Source organism: Scyliorhinus torazame, chromosome 2 (genome assembly GCF_047496885.1).
Source record: "Scyliorhinus torazame isolate Kashiwa2021f chromosome 2, sScyTor2.1, whole genome shotgun sequence".
Classification (NCBI taxonomy): domain Eukaryota; kingdom Metazoa; phylum Chordata; class Chondrichthyes; order Carcharhiniformes; family Scyliorhinidae; genus Scyliorhinus; species Scyliorhinus torazame.
In genome coordinates this window covers 188,681,786-188,708,069 of record NC_092708.1, presented here as the reverse complement: position 1 = coordinate 188,708,069, position 26,284 = coordinate 188,681,786, and the positions used below count along the sequence as shown (strand labels likewise).

At 47.9% G+C, this 26,284-nt stretch overlaps 1 protein-coding gene across 2 annotated transcripts in view; it reads left to right on the top strand.

Moving 5' to 3' along the window:
* The window catches only part of ramp1 (receptor activity modifying protein 1), a 35,179-nt gene extending 16,379 nt beyond the window's left edge, over positions 1 to 18,800 (top strand). For both annotated transcript variants that reach the window (XM_072481498.1, XM_072481507.1), the window contains 2 exons: positions 14,469 to 14,607; positions 17,467 to 18,800. In XM_072481498.1, coding sequence (XP_072337599.1) covers positions 14,469 to 14,607; positions 17,467 to 17,722 — 395 coding nt within the window. In that variant the 3' untranslated portion in view covers positions 17,723 to 18,800. The remainder of the gene's footprint in view (positions 1 to 14,468; positions 14,608 to 17,466) is intronic.
* The last annotated feature ends 7,484 nt before the right edge of the window (positions 18,801 to 26,284 follow it).

Sequence of the window (26,284 nt, the reverse complement as noted above, 5' to 3'; positions counted from 1 at the left end):
TGGAGCGGTGCAGGGACGGGGGGGTTTGGCACTGCCTAACCTCTGTGGGTGTTATTGGGCCGCCAACGTGGCGTAAGTGGGCGATGGAGGGGGATGAGGCGCCATGGAAGAGGCTGGAGATGGCGTCCTGTGGGCACGAGCCTGGAGGCGCTGGTGACGGCGCGGCTGCCGCTTCCTCCAACGAGGTATACCACGAGCTCGGTGTTGGCAGCTACCCTCAAAATCTGGGGCAATGGAGACGTCACAGGGGGGCCTCGGTGTGGTCCCCGATTCGGGGGAACCACCGGTTTGTCCCGGGGAGGATGGACGGAGGGTTCCTGAGCTGGCACAGGGTAGGTATTAGAAGGATGGGGGACTTGTTTGTGGATGGGAAGTTTGCGAGCCTGGGTGAGCTGGAGGAGAAGTTTGGGGTCCCCCGGGGAACACCTTCAGATATATGCAGGTAAGGGCGTTTGTTCGGCGGCAGGTGGTGGAGTTCCCACTGTTGCCGCCACGCGGGGTCCAGGACAGGGTGTTGTCGGGGGTGTGGGTTGGAGAGGGGAGGATCTCGGCAACGTATCAGGTGATGCAGGAGGAGGAGGAGGCCTCGGTGGAGGGGCTAAAGGGTAAGTGGGTGAGGAGATTGGCGAGGGGATGTGGGCAGATGCCCTGGGGAGGGTGAATTCTTCCTCCTCTTGCGCGACTCAGCCTCATACAGTTTAAGGTGCTGCACAGAGCACACAAGACCGGGGCAAGGATAAGCCGGTTCTTTGGGGGTGAGGACAGGTGTGTTAGGTGCTCAGGGAGCCCAGCAAATCACACCCATATGTTCTGGGCATGCCCAGCGCTGGAGGAATTTTGGAAGGGTGTAGCGAGGACGGTGTCGAGGGTGGTAGGATCCAGGGTCAAGCCGGGCTGGGGGCTCGCAATATTTGGGGTGGCAGAGGAGCCGGGAGTGCAGGAGGCGAAAGAGGCCGGAATTCTGGCCTTTGCGTCCCTGGTAGCCCGGCGAAGGATTCTTCTTCAGTGGAAGGATGCGAGGCCCCCAAGCGTGGAATCCTTGATCAGCGATATGGTGGGGTTTATTACATTGGAGAGGGTGAAATTCGCTTAAAGGGGATCGGTACAAGGGTTCTTCAGGCGATGGCAACCGTTCCTAGACTTCCTGGCAGAACGTTAGAAGGTGGCCAGCAGCGGCAGCAACCCGGGGGGGGCGGGGGGGGGGGGGAGGGGTGTTGGTTCCTTTTTCTTGAGTGGGCGGGTATTTTGGCCTTTGTGTTGATGAAGGCTGTTAATTTATTATTTATGTATATGGGGGGGGGGGGGGGGGGGGGGTTGTTCTTGTCTCTGTATTTTGTCGTTGATATTTTGTGAAAATTTGAATAATAATTTTTTTTGTAAAAATAAATAAATGTAAGTGGTTGTTGATTGTATCGCAAAATTGCCTATTATTTCACATCGGCTGCTGACAACATGTGGACATTCTTTCCCATGAGATACCGGTCAATCCGGACATGACAGAATTTCCTCACCCCTGACATTGATCAATCTAATTCAACAATGATTTAAATCTTATTTCAAACAGCTTGTCAGGTCTAATTCAAATCCAGAATTCAAGCCAAGTATTTCTTTTTTTAAATAAATTTAGAGGACCCAATTATTTTTTTCCAAAGCTTGCAATAATCCCCAATGCTAGTCTTTTTTTCTAATTAAAGGACAATTTAGCATGGCCAAACCATCTACCCTGCACTTCTTTGGGTTGTGGGGGTGAGACCCATGCAGACACGGGGGGGGGGGAATGTGCAAACTCCACATGGACAGTGACCTGGGGCCAGGATTGAACCTGGGACCTCAGCACTGTGAGGCAGCAGTGCTAACCACTGCACCACCCTGCCACCCCAGGCTAAGTATTTCTGAGCTCTCCAATACGATTTTATTAAGGAGTGTGTGTGGAATATAAGGAAAGTAGGAAGGAACTTAAGCAAGGAGTCAGGAGGGCTAGAAGGGGTCATGAAAAGTCATTGGCAAATAGGGTTAAGGAAAATCCCAAGGCTTTTTACACGTACATAAAAAGCAAAGGGTAGCCAGGGAAAGGGTTGGCCCACTGAAGGATAGGCAAGGGAATCTATGTGTGGAGCCAGAGGAAATGGGCGAGGTACTAAATGAATACTTTGCATCAGTATTCACCAAAGAGAAGAAATTGGTAGATGTTGAGCCTGGAGAAGGGTGTGTAGATAGCCTGGGTCACATTGAGATCCAAAAAGACGAGGTGTTGGGTGTCTCAAAAAATATTAAGGTAGATAAGTCCCCAGGGCCTGATGGGATCTACCCCAGAATACTGAAGGAGGCTGGAGAGGAAATTGCTGAGGCCTTGACAGAAATCTTTGGATCCTCACTGTCTTCAGGTGATGTCCTGGAGGACTGGAGAATAGCCAATGTTGTTCCTCTGTTTAAGAAGGGTAGCAAGGATAATCCAGGGAACTACAGGCCGGTGAGCCTTACTTCAGTGGTAGGGAAATTACTGGAGAGAATTCTTCGAGACAGGATCTACTCCCATTTGGAAGCAAATGGACGTATTAGTGAGAGGCAGCATGGTTTTGTGAAGGGGAGGTCGTGTCTCACTAACTTGATAGAGTTTTTCGAGGAGGTCACTAAGATGATTGATGCAGGTAGGGCAGTGGATGTTGTCTATATGGACTTCAATAAGGCCTTTGACAAGGTCCCTCATGGTAGACTAGTACAAAAGGTGAAGTCACACGGGATCAGGGGTGAGCTGGCAAGGTGGATACAGAACTGGCTAGGTCATAGAAGGCAGAGAGTAGCAATGGAAGGATGCTTTTCTAATTGGAGGGCTGTGACCAGTGGTGTTCCACAGGGATCAGTGCTGGGACCTTTGCTGTTTGTAGTATATATAAATGATTTGGAGGAAAATGTAACTGGTCTGATTAGTAAGTTTGCAGACGACACAAAGGTTGGTGGAATTGCAGATAGCGATGAGGACTGTCGGAGGATACAGCAGGATTTAGATTGTTTGGAGACTTGGGCGGAGAGATGGCAGATGGACAAATGTGAGGTAATGCATTTTGGAAGGTCTAATGCAGGTAGGGAATATTCAGTGAATGGTAGAACCCTCAAGAGTATTGAAAGTCAAAGAGATCTAAGAGTACAGGTCCACAGGTCATTGAAAGGGGCAACACAGGTGGAGAAGGTAGTCAAGAAGGCATACGGCATGCTTGCCTTCATTGGCCGGGGCATTGAGTATAAGAATTGGCAAGTCATGTTGCAGCTGTATAGATCCTTAGTTAGGCCACACTTGGAGTATAGTGTTCAATTCTGGTCGCCACACTACCAGAAGGATGTGGAGGCTTTAGAGAGGGTGCAGAAGAGATTTACCAGTATGTTGCCTGGTATGGAGGGCATTAGCTATGAGGAGCGGTTGAATAAACTCGGTTTGTTCTCACTGGAACGACGGAGGTTGAGGGGCGACCTGATAGAGGTATACAAAATTATGAGGGGCATAGACAGAGTGGATAGTCAGAGGCTTTTCCCCAGGGTAGAGGGGTCAATTACTAGGGGGCATAGGTTTAAGGTGAGAGGGGCAAGGTTTAGAGTAGGTGTACGAGGCAAGTTTTTTACGCAGAGGGTAGTGGTGCCTGGAACTCGCTACCGGAGGAGGTGGTGGAAGCAGGGACAATAGTGACATTTAAGGGGCATCTTGACAAATACATGAGTAGGATGGGAATAGAGAGATACGGACCCAGGAAGTGTAGAAGATTGTAGTTTAGTCGGGCAGCATGGTCGGCACGGGCTTGGAGGGCCAAAGGGCCTGTTCCTGTGCTGTACATTTCTTTGTTCTTTGTTCTTTGAAGGATCGCAAGATTGATTACTGGGCTGAGAGTGTTGTTCTTTGAGGATAAATTGTTATTTTCTATGCTATATCTACCCCTTCCAGGTGTCTGTCTTGTGTGTGGAGAGTGGGGCTGGGTTTGGGGACTCATTAGATTAGGAGACTGTAGGGCAGCATGGTGGTGCAGTGGTTAGCACTGCTGCCTACAGTGCTGAGGACCCGGGTTCGATCCCAGCCACGAGTCACTGTCTGTGTGGAGTCTGCGTGGGTTTCCCCCCAAAACCCAAAGATGTGTAGGGTAGGTGCATTTGCCATGCTAAATTGCACCTTAATTGGAAAAATATAATTGGGTACTCTAAATTTATAAAATAAAGAAAAAAAAATTAGATTAGCAGACCATTGTTCTATTATTATCATTACATGTTTATCTCTTCTCTCATTATAAATAAACAGTTTTTTAATGTTTTACTTACAAATCTGGTGCCCATAAGTCATTGGAGCATTCAAAGGTCAAAGATCTCAGGAAAACATACAAATTATTGGTTAATTCGCACATGTTAGGACTTTGGGGCCTGTGGGGCTGGAGTTGACCGCGCACTAGCCCAGAGTATCATAACATAACACAACTGCCTACCACACCTGTTGCCTCTTCAAAGAATTCTGTGTGGTTTCTCCAGCAAAAATATCCCCATTTTGGCTTTTCCTAACTGCTTCCTATTTTGGAGCACTGCCCCTTCCTCAGGTGAATGAAGAGGTATGTTCCAGAAACATATATATAGACAAAGTCAAAATATGAACGGGATATGGTGCTCGACTCATCGATCGACAGTTCCAGCGCGCCACAGCAAAAAACCGCACCGACCTCCTCAGAAGACAAACATGGGACACAACCGACAGAATACCCTTCGTCGTCCAGTACTTCCCCAGAGCGGAGAAACTACGACATCTTCTTCGCAGCCTTCAACACGTCATTCGATGAAGATGAACATCTTGCCAAGGTCATCCCCACAACCCCACTACTGTCTTCAAACAACCGCGCAACCTCAAACAAACCTTTGTTTGCAGCAAACTACACAGCCTTCAGAACAGCGACCACAACACCCACAACCCTGCCATGGCAATCTCTGCAAGACGTGCCAGATCATCGACATGGTACCACCATTACACGTGAGAACACCACCCACCAGGTACGCAGTACATACTCGTGCGACTCGGCCAACGTTGTCTACCTCATACGCTGTAGGAAAGGATGTCCCGAAGCGTGGTACGTTGGCGAGACCATGCAGACGCTGCGACAACGGATGAATGGACATCGCGCGACAATTGCCAGGCAGGAATGTTCCCTTCCAGTCGGTGAACACTTCAGCAGTCAAGGGCATTCAGCCTCTGATCTCCAGGTAAGCATTTTCCAAGGTGGCCTTCAGGACACGCGACAACGCAAAATCGCCCAGCAGAAACCTATAGCCAAGTTCCACACACATGAGTACGGCCTCAACTGGGACCTTGGATTCATGTCGCATTACATTCACCCCCCACTATCTGGCCTGGGCCTACGAAATCCTACCAACTGTCCTGGCTTGAGACAATTCACACCTCTTTAACCTGGGGTTACCCCTATCTCTGGATCTGTAAAGACTTAATTATCTGCAAATGCTCGTATTCCAAGCATTGTTTGGCATCTTTGAATCTGTCTATATATATGTTTCTGGAACATACCTCTTCATTCACCTGAGGAAGGAGCAGTGCTCCGAAAGCCAGTGATTTGAAACAAACCTGTTGGACTTTAACCTGGTGTTGTAAGACTTCTTACTGTGCTCACCCCAGTCCAACACCGGCATCTCCACATTATGTGGCTTCCTATTTTGGTGAGAGACAATTACATTTTTTTTAAATCCCCATTTTAAATGAAAACCCAATCACAGATGATAATCTAATCAACTTTGAAATTATCCTGAATTACTCCGTTCCCCTTTTGAAAAATAGATTATACACTGAACTCTCAAATATAATTGCTTGAGTTTCTGGAATTTCTTCCCATCCCTCCCTCCAGGATCATCGTGTGTACCCAGGGCTATCCTCCTTTAGTTTAATTAACATATTTTCCATTCTCCAAATCATGAACAATATCTGTAAGATGCATTGCTTGAAGAATTATGCAATAAATTAAGCTGGTCCAAACAGATTTCCAAAGCACTTATTAGAATAAAGTCAAAGATTAACCATGATGGGGAGATAATGAGGAGATGGTGGGGTAGTGTTAATGTCACTGGACTAGTAATTCAGAGGCCCAGGAATATTCTCTGCAAGTATGTGTTCAAATCCCACCATAGCATTTAATTTAATACATGAATCTGGAACTCAAAAATAGTCTCAGTAATGGTGGCCATAAAACCATTGCTGATCATTGTCAAAACCCAACTGATTCACGAATGTCCTTCAGGGAAGGAAATCTGTCGTCCTTACCTGGTGTGGTCTACATATGTCTCCAGACCCAGACCCGTTAACTGCTGCCTGAAATGGGCTAGCGAGCCACTCTGTTCAAGGGCAATTAGAGATGGGCAACAAATACTGGCCCAGCATTCCCATGGAAAGAATAAAGAGAGAAGAAATTATCTTATTGACAGAGCAGCCTCGGGGGGCCGAGTGGCCTTCTTCTACTCCTATTTCTTATGTTTTAAAATTAAAAAGAAAGTTGTAAAAGTAAACACTAGCAGGGAAGAAATAAACAATTGGGGATAAAGTCTGATTTGCCGAGCACTGGCGAGAATGAGTAAATCACTTAACGCTGCTACCGGGTTGCTTCCAATTTGATGTCAAAACCAATTTGTTATTTCCTGTTACCGGTCAACACCAAGATAAATTCTTCCCAAAGAGAATGGAATGTACTATTACTGGGGCACGTGTGACCTGCCAAGAAGGGAAAAAGGGTTAGGGTCTGGCAAGCAATAAATAGCAATAGCTCCATGTGTGGTAGGGTGACCCCTTTAAGGAGCGAGCCCTCACGGTCCACGTGACTGGCTTGGGTCACGTGGGAGTGCGTGAGCCTCGGCCAATGGGGAAAACCGCGGGGCCCTGGCAGTGGGATCCTGGACAGAGCGGACCCTGGAGCCAGAGACTGAAGATCAGGGGTGAAATTCTCCCGAAACGGCGCGATGTCCGCCGACTGGCGCCCAAAACGGCGCCAATCAGACGGGCATCGCGCCGCCCCAAAGGTGCGGAATGCTCCGCATCTTTGGGGGCCGAGCCCCAACATTGAGGGGCTAGGCTGGCGCCGGAGGAATTTCCGCCCCGCCAGCTGGCGGAAACGGCCTTTGTTGCCCCGCCAGCTGGTGCGGAAATGACATCCCCGGGCGGCGCATGCGCGGGAGCGTCAGCGGCCGCTGACAGTTTCCCACGCATGCACAGTGGAGGGAGTCTCTTCCACCTCCGCCATGGTGGAGACCGTGGCAGAGGCGGAAGGGAAAGAGTGCCTCCACGGCACAGGCCCGCCCGCGGATCGGTGGGCCCCGATCGCAGGCCAGGCCACTGTGGGGGCACCCCCCGGGGCCAGATTGCCCCGACCCCGGGGCCCGCCCACGCCGCCTTGTCCCGCCGTTCAAAAGGTGGTTTAATCCACGCCGGCGGGACAGGCAATTTATCGGCGGGACTTCGGCCCATCCGGGCCGGAGAATCGAGCGGGGAGGCCCGCCAACCGGCGCGGCGCGATTCCCGCCCCCGCCGAATATCCGGTGCCGGAGACTTCGGCAACCGGCGGGGGCGGGATTCACGGCAGCCCCCAGCGATTCTCCGACCCGGCGGGGGGTCGGAGAATGACGCCCCAGTTTAGTAACTCTGTGCCTGTATATAGTTTACCTTTACTTGTTACCAATAAACCCTTGTTCAGTGATACTGGAAACCTCCCTAGTATTGCCTCGAGCTACCACATTTGCGATAAGTGTAAACGGTCAGCTCAAGTTTCCGATTATTGACTTTTATTTGGCTGTCTGCACTCAGCTTTGTCAAACTGGTGGCAGCACAGTGGTGCAGTGGTTAGCACTGCTGCCTCACGGTACTCAGGACCCAGGTTCGATCCCAGTCCCGGATCACTGTCCGTGTGGAGTTTGCACATTCTCCCCGTGTCTGCGTGGGTCCCACTCCCACAACCAAAAAGATGTGCGGGGTAGGTGGATTGGCCATGCTAAATTGCCTCTTAATTGGAAAAAAAAATAATTGGGTACTCTAAATTTATAAAAAATAAATGGTTTTCATAACCAAAATAAAAGACACAAGAAGAGGAACAATTCCTGGAAGAGAAATTGTGAGAAAGACATAGAAAAGGAATCTGCAGTCAGACTAAATACAGGCATGGGAATTTCAAAAATCAATGTTCTAAAATATTTTAATTAGGAATTGAGACCATGAAGAAGTAAATGGAGAAAGGTGAATGGAATTCCTAATCTATATTGAATTCCTTCCGTGAACAATGTATTAGACATTCTTCAAGGGTGGAGCATTGGTTAGATCGGGTTATGAGTGATGAAACAGGTAGAAGTGCCGAGTGGCCGACTCCTGCTCCAGTCTTTTCCCCAAAAATAATTTGTTGATTTGATTTGATTTTGATTTTAATTTTCTGCCAGAGATTCCTTCTGCCAAACTGTTTTTATGAATGCATATCATAATAATAATATAATAATAATAATCGCTAATTGTCACAAGTAGGCTTCAATGAAGTTACTGTGAAAAGTCCCTAGTCACCACATTCCGGCGCCTGTCCGGGAAGGCCGGTATGGGAATTGAACCCGCGCTGCTGGCCATGTTCTGCATTACAAGCCAGCTGTTTAGCCCACTGTGCTAAACCAGCCCCTCTATCATCATCATTTAATTGTCCCTTCATCATTGGATGGTTCCGGTTCATTATTGATTCCCAGCTCCTCATCTTGCATGGGTCAGAACAAATGCAAAAATTTCAAACGGTGGAACAGCAACAATTTAGCTCTCTCTTCCCATGCAATATAAATTGTTGCTCCCCTGTATAAATTGTTGCTCCCCTGTTGCAATTTGATGATTTCTTGCGAGCTATCCTGATGAGTGCAAGATGAAAAATTTTGATCACCTGTCTCTTTTTTCCAACAATACAACAATTTAAGTTGTGACTGAAATGTTGTATTCTTGCATTTTTCCTGATGAGTGCAAGGCAAAAAACTTCGGCAACACATCTCTCTTCAGCAATATTCAAGTTCTCTATCCGTTAGTGACTGTTTCCAGCTCCCTTATTTATAATTTAACCATTGTGCAATTACATTGGTAATCTCCCCGTCCATGTGTAGCCACACTTATGGAATACATCCTATCCATCCCAGAATAATGCTGAAGCCATACAAAGTGGAATCTCACTATCTACGCTGTCTCCCTTAGCCAGGCACTGATTTTCCTAGTGACGCTGTCAACCCCTATTCCTTGATGTGACCAGGGAAGTAATCCTGAAATGACCATTTTGTGGAAAGGGAAAACTTAATCCTACGTAAATCACCACCTGTGAAGTTCTTGAACTCATTTCTTAATCTCGCAAATTGATTTTTGCGGAATTTCAGCCCTAGACATTTGTTATAGATCGGGCCTGTCCAACCCTCTTCGCATTGGAGACCACATTTCAAAATTCTTCTTACTCAAGGGACGGATGAGCATATTTCAGAATGATGAAGTTTGGCACAACATTAAACATTAATTTAGCGGCACGGTGGCGCAGTGGTTAGCACTGTTTTCTCACGCGCTGAGGACTCGGGTTCGATCCCGGCCCTGGGTCACTCTCCGTGTGGAGTTTGCACATTCTCCCTGTGTTTGCGTGGGTCTCACCCCACAACCCAAAAAGATGGACACGATAGGTAGATTGGCCACGCTAAATTGCCCCTTAATTGAAAAAAAATAATTGGGTACACTAAATTTAAAAAAAAAATCTGAGAAAAAACATGACTTAAAAAAAACCTGAGGCATGAAAAGAAATCACAGAATTTACAATGCAGAAGGAGGCCATTCGGCCCATCGAGTCTGCCCCGGCTCTTGGAAAGAGCACCCTACCCAAGGTCAACACCTCCACCCTATCCCATAACCCAGTAACCCCACCCAACACTAAGGGCGATTTTGGACATGAAGGGCAATTTATCATGGCCAATCCACCTAACCCGCACATCTTTGGACTGTGGGAGGAAACCGGAGCACCCGGAGGAAACCCACGCACACACGGGGAGAACATGCAGACTCCGCACAGACAGCGACCCAAGCCGGAATCGAACCTGGGACCCTGGAGCTGTGAAGCAATTGTGCTATCCACAATGCTACCGTGCTGCCCAAATAACTGGCTTATCGAAAAATATCGAAGCAACGAATTGGTACACAAATGATTAACAAATAAAGATGAGTATTGGAGTGTGATAGATGGGGTGTAAATGTCAGGCTCACTCCTAGTCCCAGGGCACCCACTGTGAGAGTGGACGAGAATACATGTTGGTTTGTGAGGGTTAATGAGAGCACTGAGATTGCGTGTGAGCCAGACTAATATACACTGCCCCCAGTGGCGCAGTGGTTAGCACTATGGCCCGAGGCCCCAGGTTCGATGTCCATGTGGAATTTGCATATTCTCCCCATGTCTGCGTGGGTTTCACCTTCGCAACCTAAAAATGTGCAGGCGAGGTGGATTGGACACGCTAAGTTGCCCCTTAATTCGGGAAAAAAATAATTGGGTACTCTAAATTTATTTTTTTATATGTACACTGTCCCCTCACACTCCTGCACACCCTGCAAACCACCCCCATCCACCTTATTCTCTCTTTCCCCTTCTCACCCACTACCCCTCAAACGATGTGTGGTACAGGTTACTGAGCTGGATAATCAGCCACGATCATATTGAATGGTGGAGCAGCGCCGAAAGGCCGACCTCTGCTCTTTATTCTATTTTTCTTTATAAAAAAAAATGTAGAGTGCCCAATTCATTTTGTTTTCCAATTAAGGGGCGATTTAGCGTGGCCAATTCACCAGCCTGCACATCGTCGGGTTGTGGGGGTGAGACCCACGCAGCCAAGGGGAGGCTATTTTCTATTTTTCTATCTCCCCTCATAAACACTCTCCCTATCCTACTCATTCTCTCGCTCCTTCTCCCCCCTCACACTCTCTCTCTCTGCCCCCTCTCTCACTCTGGGTGGGATTCTCCATTTCAGAAACATAAGTGTTGACATTGGGACAGAATCTGTGGACTTCAATGGCAACTAAATTGGCACCGGTCCCTTGACAGTTCAGGATCTGTTAATGAGCTAGCACCAGTGCCACATGAAACATGGTCGATTCCAATGAAAAATGGTGCCCGATTTGCTGGGGGCATGATTCAAGTTCGAGAGGCTGACAAGCTGCAGCTGCAGAGAAGCACTCCACACACACATCGCAGCCAGCAAGATGGCAGCATGGAGAGCGGCACACGGTTCACAGATGCTGAGCTGGAGACCCTGCTGGATGCTGGGGAGGAGAGGCCACCCTATTCCCCGGGATGGGAAGGAGGCTGCCACCCGCCACCATATACCAAGCCTGGGCACACATGGCGAGCACCATGGGCCCCACCACCAGGGCTGGCCAGCAGTGCAGAAAGAAGCTGCACGACCTCCTCAGCACAGCCAGGGTGAGTAGGCAGCATTGTGCCCCTGGCATCAACCCCTGGCCCACACACCCGTAAACCCACCCCCCCCCCCATCCCGGAGGGCAATTGAACCCCACCCGCTGGCAGTGCTCCCCACTCTCCACCACATGGCAGCACCCATATCGACTGCCTTGGCTGGATACCCTGGCCATGAAGGTCGCCAGCTGCCCAACCCCTGTGCTGCCTGCATCCAGCTGCCTAACGCTGTGCGTGAGCCCCCAAACGCCAGCCCAAGGCACATACCAGTCCAGGGGTGACAGGTTTCCTCTCACTGCAGTCATCAGCACCCTCCAGCATCTCAGAGACACTCATCTTGGTTGGACACTTTAGTGAACAGGCTCCTGGGGCACTATCTGGTGCTCACTACACATGTGCTGCGGTACAGCAGGTGGAGGTAGGAACCCCCAAGCGGGCGGACGGTCAGAGGTCAGCCTGACCCCAGGGACTAGCTGCTGTCCAGACAGGTCTTGGGGGCGAAGGTATCGGCCATGGGACAGGATGTCTGAGGTCTGGGGCACTCTGTGCGGGTGGTAGCTGAGGCACAGGAGGCAGCTATGTACCAGGGTCTCCTGGATATTTCAGCAGCACTCCAGAGCTTGGCCTAGTCACAACGGGTAATGGCTGAGGGTGTTGTCTGGGGGCTGGCTGACCTGAGCCAGACCCGGAGCGAGGTGGCATAGTCACTGAGTGACGTAGCGCAGTCGCAGAGGGAGGTGTCCCAGTCCCTGTGCTCCATGAGCATGGAGCGCCATGTCAAGCCAAGAGCCGGCCTCCAGGACTGGCGGCGCCGGGTGGCAGGGGAGTCCCAGGAGTTCACTCCGGTCATAGCCCCATGGGCACCCTGAGGGAGAAGGAGGTTCTTTTTTTATTCGTTCATGGGACGTGGGCATCGCTGGCTGTGCCAGCATTTATTGCCCACTCCTAGTTGCCCTTGAGAGGGCAGTTAAGGGTCAACCACATTGCTGTGGGTCTGGAATCACATGTTGGCCAGACCAGGGGCGAAATTCTCCTACCCGCCCCGCCACATTTCTGCCCCGACCGGCCGGCGGGAGTCTCCGTAACACCGGCCGGTCAATGGGGTTTCCCATTGTGGGGCAGCCCCACGCCGTCGGGAAACCCCCGGGCGCTGGCAAAACGGAGACTCCCGCCGGCGGAGAATGACGCCCCAGGTAAGGATGGCAGATTTCCTTCTCTAAAGGACATCAGTGAACCAGATAGGTTTTTATGACAATCGCCAATGGATTCATGGTCATCATTAGGCTTTTAATTCCAGATTTTTTTTATTGAATTCAAATTTCACCATCTGCAGCGGTGGGATTCGCACCGGATCCCTAGAGCATTACCCTGAGTTTCTGGTTTACTAGTCCAGTGAAAATATCAGTTGAATGTCTGACAAATCTGGCAGGCCAAGTCCTGAAGGATTGCTAGGGCGCAATGCGGCCTGTGGGCGATGCGTTGGACAAGCCTAATCTGCCACTCTGCAGTAAATGATTGTGCCGGCCCCTCTGACTTTGAATCCACTGCATCTACTGCAGTTTCACCTATGCTGTTAATCTGAACCTTGACTCAGTTCCTGTTAGTGTTACTCAGGGAAGGTCCATTGCATAAATATAATTTTTCACATAGGAACCGAGAACGCAAATCTGTTCACAAAGCCTAAATTGCTCCCGGTAGTCCTTGTGAAACCTTTCATTCCTGCCTTTCCCACCTCTTGATCAGTCACTCATCTGATCCCCTTCACTGTCTGCTCTTTGGTGTGACTACTCTTTCAAACTCTTTCTCCTGGAGCTGTTCCCTCTCCCTGTTGTGCCAGAATGACTCCACCTCCTTCTCAACCTCTGGGATTTTGAGCTGGGTTAATGTGGGTTGCTGCTGTTTCCTCTCAATGTGTCTGCCGGAGTCTGATGCCCTGAATTCCCAAGTCTTGAAGGAGTGACACATCACCATCCTTTCCTGTGCTGCCATGGATCTTTAACCTTCATCTGAAGGGCAGCACGGTGGTGCAGTGGTTAGCACTGCTGCCTCACGGTGCCGAGGTCCCAGGTTCGATCCTGGCCCTGGGTCACTGTCCGTGTTCAGTTTGCACATTCTCTCCGTGTCTGAGTGGGTCTCACCCCCACAACTCAAAGATGGACAGGTAGGTGGATTGGCCACGCTAAATCGCCCCTTAATTTAAAAAAAAGAATCGGGTACTATAAATTGATTTATTTTATTTTGTTTCTAATTTTGAATACCCAATTCATTTTTTCCAATTCAGGGGCAATTTTAGCGTGGCCAATCCACCTAGCCTGCACATCTTTTGGGTTGTGGGGGCAAAACCCACGCAAACACAGGGAGAATGTACAAACTCCACACGGACAGTGACCCAGAGCCGGGATCAAACCTGGGACCTCGGCACCGTGAGGCAGGAGGGCTAACCCAATGCGCCACCGTGCTGCCCGTATCAATTTATTTTAAAAACCCTTCATCTGAAAATTAATACATTATTCAACAGACTGCCCCTCTGACAGTCCAGCTCTTCCACACTACTGCACTGAAGTGTGAGCCTAGATTATGTGGTCAAGTTAAACTAGAAAATTCTGTAAATGGTCAGAGAGCATCTGTGGAGAGAAAGAAACCGAGTTAGCATTGATAACTGTGAATATTTCCAGTTCTCTCTGTTCTTATTTCTGATTTCCAGCATCCACAGTATTGTGCTTTAGAATAGAACATACAGTGCAGGAGGAGGCAATTCGGCCCATCGAGTCTGCACCGACCCACTTAATCCCTCACTTCCACCCTATCCCCGTAACCCAGTAACCCCACCCAACTAAGGGCAATTTTGGACACTAAGGGCAATTTATCATGGCCAATCCACCTAACCTGCACATCTACTTTGGTTGTCTCTGGGCTGTGTTTGGAACTCACAATCTTCTGACTCCATAGCGAGAGTTATGAACTTGTTAAATTTCTACTAAAATTGTTATCAATGTCTCTTTACAGCAGATCACCTGATTCTGCTCACTGCCTGCAATGAAGCTTATTACTCCTATCTTATCCAACATATTTGCTTGGAGGCTTACAAATTTCAGATGACTGATATTGGACAGAGGCTCTGGTGCGACTGGGAAGCGACAGCAAGGTACTTTGGGAATTATTTTTAAAACTTGGTAATGAATAGAAAATAATTGGAACCCTTTTTTTTTTTAACTTCAACATTGTTTTCATTATTGTAGCGCTGTCAAATATTTCTGGGCTTGTTGCATGAGCAGTGAAGCTTAAGGGTCTGTCTTGTTCTATAACTTAAGGAACTCTCAGCTTTCGTTCCCAGTCTGTGTTGAGTTAATCAGTGCAGCACTACACATGTCCCAGATCCCAATAGTAGGGAAGCAAAACCTTTTTAAAATATCAATTGACGTTCCGTCTCCCGATTACGGTACAATTAATTAATGTTGGAAAGCATTTGTGCACATCTGTGCACTTGTGCATGAGCATGTGTGATGCATATATGTGGATATGCATGCATCTATGTCTGTGTGCATGTGTATTTAAGTGTAAACGACACAGTGGCGCCAAGGACCCGGGTTTGATTCCGGCCCCGGATCACAGTCTGTGTGGAGTTTGCACATTCTCCCCGCTGCAGTCTCACAGCTCTCCTCCCACTCAACCCATTGTCCCAGCCATCCTCTTTTTATATGTGCTCAAAGACATATAATACCATCACCTGTTTCTCTTAAAATGCCATTGACATTAATAAACCGTAACAATGTAATTGATAAAGCTTTGACATGTATCTGCATTTAACCCTAACCATTGTCCTGGTTGAGATCAGTAAAATCAGCATAAGCAGAGACGTTCCAGTTTTGTGTGGTTTGGCGATGTGCAATTGAACCATTTTAAGGGCTGAAGCTTGGGACCTGGAGTGGGGAGGAACACAGATCATAAATTATTTACTTCTATAATATTTGTCAGTCATTGGCTGCAGTTCAACAGAGTTGGGGAGGCAGTGGCATAGTGGTATTGTCACTGGACTAGTAAGCCAGAGACCCAGAGTAATGCTCTGGGGACCCGGGTTCGAATCCTGCCACTGCAGATGGTGAAATTTGAATTCAATAAAATCTGGAATTAAAAGTCTAATGATTGGGTTAGCCCTGCTGCCTCACGGCGCCGAGGTCCCAGGTTCGATCCCGGCTCTGGGTCACTGTCCGTGTGGAGTTTGGACATTCTCCCCGTGTTTGCGTGGGTTTCGCCCCCACAATCCAAAGGTGTGCAGGGTAGGTGGATTGGCCACGCTAAATTGCCCGTTAATTGGAAAAATGAATTGGGTACTCTAAATTTATTTTTAAAAAGTCTAATGATGACCATGAAACCTTATCAATTATCGTAAAAACACATCTGGTTCACTAATGTCCTTGAGGGAAGGAAATCTGCCGTCCTTATCTGATCTGGCCTACATGTGACTCCAGACCCACAGCAATGTGGTTGACCCTTAACTGCCCCCTCAAAGGCAATTAGGGATGGGTAATAATGCAGGAACAGCCTGCGATGCCCATGTCCCATGAACAAATAAAAAAAGAGTGACTTATTTCATAGAATTTACAGTGCAGAAGGAGGCCATTCGGCCCATCGAGTCTGCACCGGCTCTTGAAAAGAGCACCCTACACAAGCCCACGCCTCCACCCTATCCCCATAACCCAGCAACCCCACCCAACACTAAGGGTAATGTTGGACACTAAGGGCAATTTAGCATGGCCAATCCACCTAACCTACACATCTTTAGAATGTGGGAGGAAACCGGAGCACCCGGAGGAAACCCACGCACACACGGTGAGGATGTGCAGACTCTGCACAGACAGTGACCCAAGCCGGAATCGAACCTGGGACTTAGGTCTGTGACTATCATTACTTCAAATAAACACTGACAATAAAGAAGGAAAGAATATTTCTATAGTTTAGGGTGACGCAAAGCACTTTACAGCCAATAAACTAGCTTTGAAATATAGTTGCTGTGGTATGTAGGAAATGTGGATTGAAAATTCAGCCCCTTTTTATGTTTATCCCATTGAATGTCATATACCCCTTTATAGGGTCTCTCCCTTTTGGGTATCTGATGACATTATTTCATGTTCATTTTCACTGTGCTGCAAAGTATCCTATAATTTTTAATAAGGACCTTTCGCCCCCATGTTCATCTCCAGTTTTTAATAAATATAGAAAGGTTAATAGAAACATCTTCCAAATGCACAGGCCCATGAGTTCTTGAAAGATACTTGTTAATGTTTCAGGTGTACAAAACCCTGTACAGGTAGCCAAATGACATCTTCTCTTTTGCCTTTCTTCTCATAGAATCATAGAATTTACAGTGCAGAAGGAGGCCATTCGACCCATCGAGTGTGCAGCGGTCCTTGGCAGGAGCATCCTACTTAAGCCTTCACCTCCACCCTATCTCCGTAACCCAGTAACCCCACCTAACCTCTTGGACACTAAGGGACAATTTAGCATGGCCAATCCGCCTGCACTTGTTTGGACAGTGGGAGGAAACTGGAGCCCCCGGAGGAAACCCATGCAGACACAGGGAGAACGTGCAAACTCCACACAGACAGTCACCAGAGGCCGGAATTGAACCTGGGGCTCTGGAGCAGTGAGGCAGCAGTGCTAACCACTGTGCTGCTGACTATTACAGGCCTGCTCTTCATTCTAGTCTTTGTCAATTCTATTTTTCTTCATGGTACATCATTTGTTTAATGAGTATTGTTTTCCTCTACGCTTTTTTAATATAAATTTAGAGTATCCAATTATTTTTTCTCCAATTAAGGGGCGATTTAGCATCGCCAATTCACCTACCCTGCACATCTTTGGGTTGTGAGGGTGAGACCCAAGCAGACACGGGGAGAATGTGCAAACTCCACACGGAAAGTGATTGTTCCTCTCCACTCTTATCGATTTCAGCATTGCCCATTGTACCCACACTTGCTAATGAATGCTCTTCCTTTCTTTGCAGTTCTTATAGAGATCTCACCAACTGCACCTACTTGATCGCTAACAAGATGGACTGTTTTTGGCCAAACCAAGCGGTGGACCAATTCTTTGTCACCATCCATACGGAATACTTTGTAAACTGCTCTGTCTCTGGGAGAGCCCTGGGAGATCCGCCAAACAACATCATAGGGCCCTTCATTGTGGTCCCTGTGATGATCACGCTGCTGATAACATCACTTGTGGTCTGGAGAAGCAAACGGAATGAAGGCATTGTCTAAAGCTATCCCTTTGAGTGGTAGTGGGCATCGTGGGTTTTAACCTTGATCTGCTAAAGCAATGATACCATTTCAGCCAACTTTACATTGGAGAGCATCAACAGCAAGTTGAACTGCAGAGCCTGAAGTTGAATCCAAACTCAACTGTTGAATTGTCCTGCAGTGTGCTAACAGCAACTGGAAAACGTAAGACATTCTAGGCATCCAGTGGTCCTATTCAGGGATATTGCTCATATTTAATAAATCGTTCCTCAATATATGTATTATCTTTCAAACCTTAACACTACAGTACAGTAAAGGTACAGTAAAGTTTAAATCATCTGCACCCTGGCCACTAAATGTTTGTGACTTAAATGTTGATGCGTTTGACAAATCTTGTAAAGTATATGTTGGGTCAAACCAAGCTAAGGACTGAACTCACCTCTGGAAACTACCAGAAGCTCAGTGTGTTGACATTCATGCCTTTAAAAAAAATTCTCAGCAATGCATTTGTGTAAAACCCATTGATGTACTCCTGAAAACGTCTGTCCATGTTGCTCCATGGAATTTTCCTTTCTGATGAATGAATGAATTGGTCATTGTTTATACAATTTAATGTAATAAGTAATGTAATCAATCCCAATAAGTGTCCAACAAGAATAATCCAGAGAGAGGAGGTCGGCCAAGAAAATATAGATAAAGAACCACAAAATGTTACTTTTATTTTAATCCCGAAAGTTTGTTAATCTTGTTATCCATCGCTTTTATTATTTTGGATGTTTACATTGCTCCTATAAAACCGACCTACAGAGCAGCCTGTCCTATTCTCTAAAGGTAAAATGTTACATAGATTGTTAGATGTAAAGAGAGTTGATAGGTGAGATTCTGGGATGGTAGTGGAGCCATTCAAAACTGGAACAAAGGTTATCGGGGGTAGATGGGAATGTGGAATTTGAAACTCAAAGAAATCAGCCGTTATTTTATTCAATGATGGAGAAGGCTCGAGGGGCCGAATGGTTTGCTTCTGCTCTTATTTTGTATGTTCATATGTAACATCCAAGCTTCGGTGGAAGCAGATTAAATAATAATTTTCAAAAGGAAACTGAATAAATATTTGAAGGGGAAGATTTTGTCAAGCTAAGGTGAAAGAGCAGGTGGCTGAGACTAATTGGATAGTTCTTTCATGCCTGTACTGGCTCTTTGAGGGGCCGAATAGCTTCCTTCTGAGCTGTATCACTCAATGACTACTTTCAGTTGATCTCAGCTAAAATTGGATCTCGCTCAGGATGACAATGGGAACTACAATAGCTTCCAACGCCCTTCAGCAGGAGTGGACAATTGACAGTGATTTCTGCTGTTATTGACTGTCCATCATCTAGAAAGCACAAGTTTGGATGTTCTTTGAGGTCAGAATTGGATAAGGCTTTACCCGTTGTCAAATCCCTCTGGCACTCACTGTGGGGACTAGCACATAAAGAATAGAACTGCTTTTCGAAAAGCTTCAGCACCTCCAAGAATGGAGAGAGGGAGAGAAAATCGGAAGGGATTATCTTCATAAAAATTGTATCATTAAGAAACATGTCCAACTGTCACACAGTGATTAAAGATACATTTAAAAAAACACCAGAATGCAATAGAGCTTCAGTCGGAAAATGAGAAGTTATGCACTTTAGTAGGAAGAATAAAGGAGCTGAAATTATATAAATGGAAAAAGACTGCAGAAAGCTGCAGCACAGAGGGATTGGAACATAAGAACTAGGAGCAGGAGTCGGCAATCCAGCTCCTCAAGCCCACTCCGCCATTCAATACAATCATGGCTAATCTCATCTCGGCCTCAACCTCCACTTTCCTGCCCGTTCTCCATAACCCTTCAACCCATTACCAATTAAAAATCTGTCTACCTCCTCCTTAAATTTAATCAATATCCCTGCACCCAAAGCACTCAGGTCCACAGATTCCAGATCCTTTTTTTTCCAATCTGCTTCCCCTTATCCTAAAACTATGACTTCTCATTTTAGATTGCCCTGCAAGAGGCAACATCCATTCTACATCTACTTTGTCGGTACCTTTTATCATATAAATGTAAATTAGATCTCCTCTCATTCTTCTAAACTGAAGGGCAGCATGGTGATGCAGGGTTATCACTGCTGCCTCATGGCGCCGAGGACCTGGGTTCGATCCCGGCCCCGGGTTACTGTCCGCGTGGAGTTTGCACATTCTCCCCGTGTCTGCGTGGGTCTCACTCCCACAACTCAAAGGTGTGCAGGGTAGGTGGACTGACCACTCTAAATTGCCACTTAATTGGAAAAAATAAAATAAAACAAAAGAAAAAAATACTTCTAAACTTGAGAGTGTATAGGTTTAAACTGCTCAATCTCTTTTCATACAACAAACCCCCCATCTCTAGAATCAATCTAGTGAACCTCCTCTGAACTGCCTTCAATGCCGCTACATCTTTCCTCAAATAGGGGGACCAAAGCTGTACACAGTACTCCAGGTGCAGTCTCACCAAGTCTTGTACAGTTGTAGCAACACTTCCCTGCTTTTATATTCTATTCATTTAGCTATAAAGGCCCAAATCCCATTTGCCTACCTTATTGCCTGCTGTACCTGAATACTAGTTTTCTGAGATTCATGCACAAGGCCACCCAGATCCCTCTGCACCAAAGCACTCTGAAGTTTCTCCCCATTTAGATAATAAGTTGTCTTTCCATTTTTCCAACCAAAATGGATAACCTCACACTTATCCACATTAAACTCCAGCATGCCATATTTTGGACCACTCACCTAACATGTGTTGCTCTTTTTAGCCTCAGTTTTATTACCTCTGATTATGTCACCTTTGCTCACGGGTCGCCAGGTATCTTTCTGATACCGCCACGTGGTTCAAGCTCGAGTTATGATTAATAAGTCAGCACACCGCTTAGTAAGATTGAAATCAACGGTCATTTATTATATACAACAATTAATGCTTACACAATAATCTTACTATCTATATAGAAACCTACCACTACTGGCCAATACTTAACTTTAGGAAGGGCCCACCAGGTCAGGGAAACAAATGGCTTATCGAATCGGATCTGGCCCGCGGGATTCAAAAAGGCTGATACGGGTCGATGGCTAGGAGTCTCTATCGGGTAGCGATCGCTGGAGTCAGACTTCCTGTTTCTGGTCAATGTTCTTGCGAAGGTCTCGAGCAGGAGAAGAAGGGAGAGAGAGAGAGAGAGAGAGATCTGATCTTGACCCCTCACTTTATAGGGCCCAGGGGCTTCCCGCCTCTCGGGGCGGCCCTTGACCCTGAGTCCCAAGTGATTGGACTTGTTCCCAATCACTGGGTTCGATACGTCCAATAACGGGGCGATTCCTCGATCGGGGGGTGGTCGTTCACCTGTCTTTGTTTTGGCCACTGCAGGCGCCGACAGGTCTGGCCCAGCATTCAATTGCTAATATGTTGCAATTGTTCCCGGGGATAGCCGATTAAACTGCAGATGGCTGGGTTGATGTGCTGCTAATAGTCTTGAGTATCGATCTGGGCCGACTTCCCCAGAGCCGAATACACTATTCTGTCTGCAGCTGTCCGTTTGTGTCCTGTTGGCTGCTTTTCCCATCAGCCTTTTCTGTTAGCCATTTTAAATCGGGTTTTGGCCAAATTAATAGGGACTCAGCCATTTTAGGTGGCTACACATGTCTATATCCATTTGTAAGTTTCTCATTTCCTCATTGAAACTTACTGTCCCACCTATTTTAGTGTCATCTTCAAATTTGGCTATAGTGCCTTCTACCCCTGCAGCCACATCATTAACATGTATTGTAAATAGTTGGGGCCCCGAGGGCTGAACCCTATAGCATCTCACCAGTTACATCTCTTTTAAAATAAATTTAGAGTACCCAATTCTTTTTTTCCAATTAAGGTGCAAATTAGCGTGGCCGATCCACCGAGCCTGCACATCTTTTTTGGGTTGTGGGGGTGAGCAGACAAGCAGACGAGGAGATGTACCTGGGAAGGCAACGAGCTTCGTGTACATCAGAACCTGGGCACGGGACTGGCAAAGAGGAGAGTCGGATTCAACTGGGTCAAGGCTGCCCTCTTTAAGAAGGGGGCGAGGTTTGGGATGCTGTACCCGGCCCACCATTGGGAGACCCACAACGGCCGTGAATACTACTTTGGAACACCGGAGGAGGCGATGGAGTTCTTGAGAGACAATCAACTGGCAGGAGAGGGAGGACATTGAACTGTGGAGGGAATGTGAGGTGGTGTTATTTTCCCTGCCCCTCGTATTGTGCTGGGTTCTTTTGGGTGAGGGTCAGGGGAGAGCTTCTCTTCTCTGAGGGTCTGTTTAGCTTTCTCATGTGGTTCTTTGGTGGGAGGGTGAGTGCACCTTTTTTCTTTTCATTGTTATTGTTGTTTGCACAATGATAGTGTGCGAGCGGGGGGGGGGGGGGGGGGAGAGGAATCAGTGGTGGGTAGGATGTTTGGCAGTGTGGGCAGGAGCCGCCAGGCTCGTTGGGCGAGTTAGTTCACGGGAACACAGTGGGGGTGATCAGGTGGTTAGAGTTGTAGAGAGGGGTGGGATTGTTGTGTTTAGGGGAGGGGGCGCTGGGGTGGTTGATGTGCAATAAGGAGGAAGTTGGTGACAGTGGACATCCGAGGGCGAACCTATGGACGTGGAGAAGGCCTTTGATCGGGTAGAATGGGAATATCTGTGGGAAATACTGGGATGGTTCGGGTTTGGGCAGCGGTTTGTGGATTGGGTCCAGTGAGTGTTAGGGCGAATTAGGTGAGTTTGGGGTATTTTGCATTGCATCGATGGACAAGGTGTTGCTAATTTTCTCCTTGGTTCAATTGCTCTGTTTTATTACCTTTGCTCTCGAGTCGCCAGGTATCTTTATGATACCGCCACGAGGTTCAAGTCCAAGTAATGATCAATAACCCAATACACCGATTAGTAAGATTCAAATCAAAGCACATTTATTATACACAGTAATTGCTACTCATGCAAATTCTACGTCTAAGCTACTTCTACAACTAACAGGCCTATACTTAACTTCGGACTGGCCCACCAGGTCAGGGGAACAAATGGCCTTTCGTTCGGGTTCTGAGTCTGCGGGATTCGAAGTTGGTACGGATTTGTAGCTAGGAGCGCCTATCTCGTAGCAAGCGTTGAATTAAGACTTACTTCGTTCGGTGATCACTGCACCGGTCACGGTCAATGTTGGTTCGCGTTGCTGGGTGACCCGGGCAGGACGAAGAGGTGAAGAGAGCGATTTGAACTTGGGGCTTAACTCTTATAGTCCCCAGGGGCTTCCCGCCTTTCGGGGCAGACCCTGTACCTGGTCCCAAGTGATTGGACTTTGTCCCAATCGCTTGGTTCGATTCCTCCAATACTGGAGCGGTTCCCTGATCGATGGACGGTCTTGAGGTGCTCGTTCACCTCCTTTGTGTTGGCTCCTGCTGGCGCCGAGGAGTCTGGCTTTGCTTTGTGTGTCCAAAATGTTACTTATTGTTCCCGGGGATTGCTCATCAGTATGCAGATGGCTGCTACATTGTTATGGTGGTGGTCGCTGGTATCGATGTTGTCTGGTCTTTGCAGAGGTATATACACAGCTGCTGGTTTCTGTCCACGTTGGCTGACTTTCCCATCAGCCTTTGCCGTTCGCCATTTTAAATCTGGAGTTGGCCAATTTAGATGGCTACAAAGGCAGGGATGCCCACTATCCCTGTTGTGTTTCACCTTGGTGATAAGAGCCATTGGCAATGGCGCTTTGAACGTCAAGGAGTTAGAAAGGGATAGTTGGGGGGGGGGGGGGTTATACGCAGACGATCTGCTGCTTTACATTTCGGACACATTGGGAGGTATCGGGGGGATTATGAACATCTTAGAGGAATTTGGCCGGTTTTATGGGTATAAAGAGTGAGCTCTTCCCGACCCAAGCATGGGGCCCTGGGGTCACGTCTGCCTTCAATCTCAATAGTTTGTTTAGTACTTTTTCCTATTGATGATGATTGTTCCTCCCTTTCTATTACCTTTGCATTAGCTGTTACTATTGTGATGGTACTAGTGTCCTCCATCATGAAAACTGAGGTGATTGGGTGGAGAATCTCGTGTGAGGTGAAATTCGTGGCCGGCGCTCGTGCCCGACAGAATTCTATGCTTCAGTGCCTCGACAGCGGCGTCAATGCATTCTACTCTGCACATATCGTAAACGCCGTTGGCATATCATTAATCATAATGATATGCCAACTGGTGCTACCGGGTGCTACGGTTTCCTCCCACAGTCCAAAGATGTGCCGGTTAGGTGAATTATAGATCATAGAATTTACAGTGCAGAAGGAGGCCATTCGACCCATCGAGTCTGCACCGTCTCTTGGAAAGAGCACCCTATCCCAGCAACCCCACCCAACACTAAGGGCAATTTTGGACACTAAAGGCAATTTATCATGGCCAATCCACCTAACCTGCACATCTTTGGACTGTGGGAGGAAACCGGAGCACCCGGAGGAAACCCACGCACACACGGGGAGGATGTGCAGACTCCGCACAGACAGTGACCCAAGCCGGAATCGAACCTGGGACCCTGGCGCTGTGAAGCAATTGTGCTATCCACAATGCCGGGTGAGCCAACAATGCCCACATCCCATGCATGAATAAAAAAGGGAAAATCGTTTCCCAGTTGCTATCTGGCAGTTCCTGCTGCAAGCATTACATGGATTAGACTAACTGAGGTTCAAACGGTCAACACTGGCTAGCAAAGAACTGTATCTATAAATCCATAATCCACTTTTGCTAAGCATGCAGACAAAATAAGTTCGCAGTAGTTTTCTCAGTTAAAGAAAGAAGCACCAAGGCAGAAATATTTGCTACAAAATGTCAGATAACAAGCGAGGCCTATTACATGTGGGCCTGTCCCAAGTGGCCTAATTCTGCTCCTATGTCTTATGTTTAGATCAGAATTTTTGTTCCTTATTTGGCTCTACCTCTCCTCTTGCTACCCATCACTTTTTATATGCCGAAGGAAGACTTTTGGAACCCATTTTATGCTGGCTGCCTTTTCATACTCTCTCTTTGCCTCAATAATGGAATAGTCGCTCGACATGCAGTTATATTTGTCATATTCCCTGTGATTGGGAATGCAGAAATACTTGCCCTGGATTTATAAATGGACATGCACTGTCACATGCCACAGACCACCAACTAGACATGCAGTATATCAAGATGAGAAATAGGGGTTGAAGAAGGCCATATAGCCCTTAGAGCCTGCTCCACCATTCAATACAATTATGGCTGATCTTCAACCTCAATTCCACTTTCCCTCACGTGCTCCACATGCCTGGATTCTACGAAAGTTGAAAATATATCTCCCTCAGCAGCTTTGACTACTCTACGATTAACCATTCACAGCACTTTGGGGGGCAGAGAATTCCAAAAATTCACAACTCTCTGAATGAATAAATTCTTCCTCATCTCAGTGTTAAATTGTCAACCCCTTATCCTGAGACTATGTTCTCTAGCTCTAGACTCTCTAGCCAAGGAAACAACTGTCAGTGTTTACCAGCAAACCCCCTCAGGATCTTGGGCGAGATTCTCCGACCCCCCGCCGGTTGCCGAATTCCCCGGCAACGGATATTCGGCAGGGGCGGGAATCGCGCCGCGTCGGTTGGCGGCCCCCCCCCCGGATGGGCCGATGTCCCGCCAGCGTAGATGAAACCACCTAACTTATCGGCGGGACAAGGCGGCGCGGGCGGGCTCCGGGGTCCTGGGGGGGGGGGGGCGCAGGCCGATCTGGCCCCGGGGGGTGCCCCCACGGTGGCCTGGCCCGCGATCGGGCCCACCGATCCGCGGGTGGGCCTGTGCCGTGGGGGCACTCTTTCCCTTCCCCACGGTCTCCACCATGGTGGGGGCGGAAGGGACTCCCTCCTCTGCGGATGCGTGGGAATGCCGTCAGCGGCCGCTGACGCTCCCGCGCATGCGCCGCCCGGAGATGTCATTTCCGCGCCAGCTGGCGGGGCACCAAAGGCCTTTTCCGCCAGCTGGTGGGGCGGAAATCCGTCCGGCGCCGGCCTAGCCCCTTAAGGTTGGGGCTCGGCCCCCAAAGATGCGGAGCATTCTGCACCTTTGGGGTGGCGCGATGCCCAACTGATTTGCGCCGTTTTGGGCGCCAGTCGGCGGACATCGCGCCGATACCGGAGAATTTCACCCCTTATGTATTGCAATGAGATCAACTCGCTAAAAAACAAAGTATAAGTTCATTCAACTCAATTTATCCTCAAAGAACAACACTCTCAGCCCAGTAATCAATCTTGCGATCCTTCAAAGAACAAAGAACAAAGAAATGTACAGCACAGGAACAGGCCCTTTGGCCCTCCAAGCCCGTGCCGACCATGCTGCCCGACTAAACTACAATCTTCTACACTTCCTGGGTCCGTATCCCTCTATTCCCACCCTATTCATGTATTTGTCAAGATGCCCCTTAAATGTCACTATTGTCCCTGCTTCCACCACTTCCTCCGGTAGCGAGTTCCAGGCACCCACTACCCTCTGCGTAAAAAACTTGCCTCGTACACCTACTCTAAACCTTGCCCCTCTC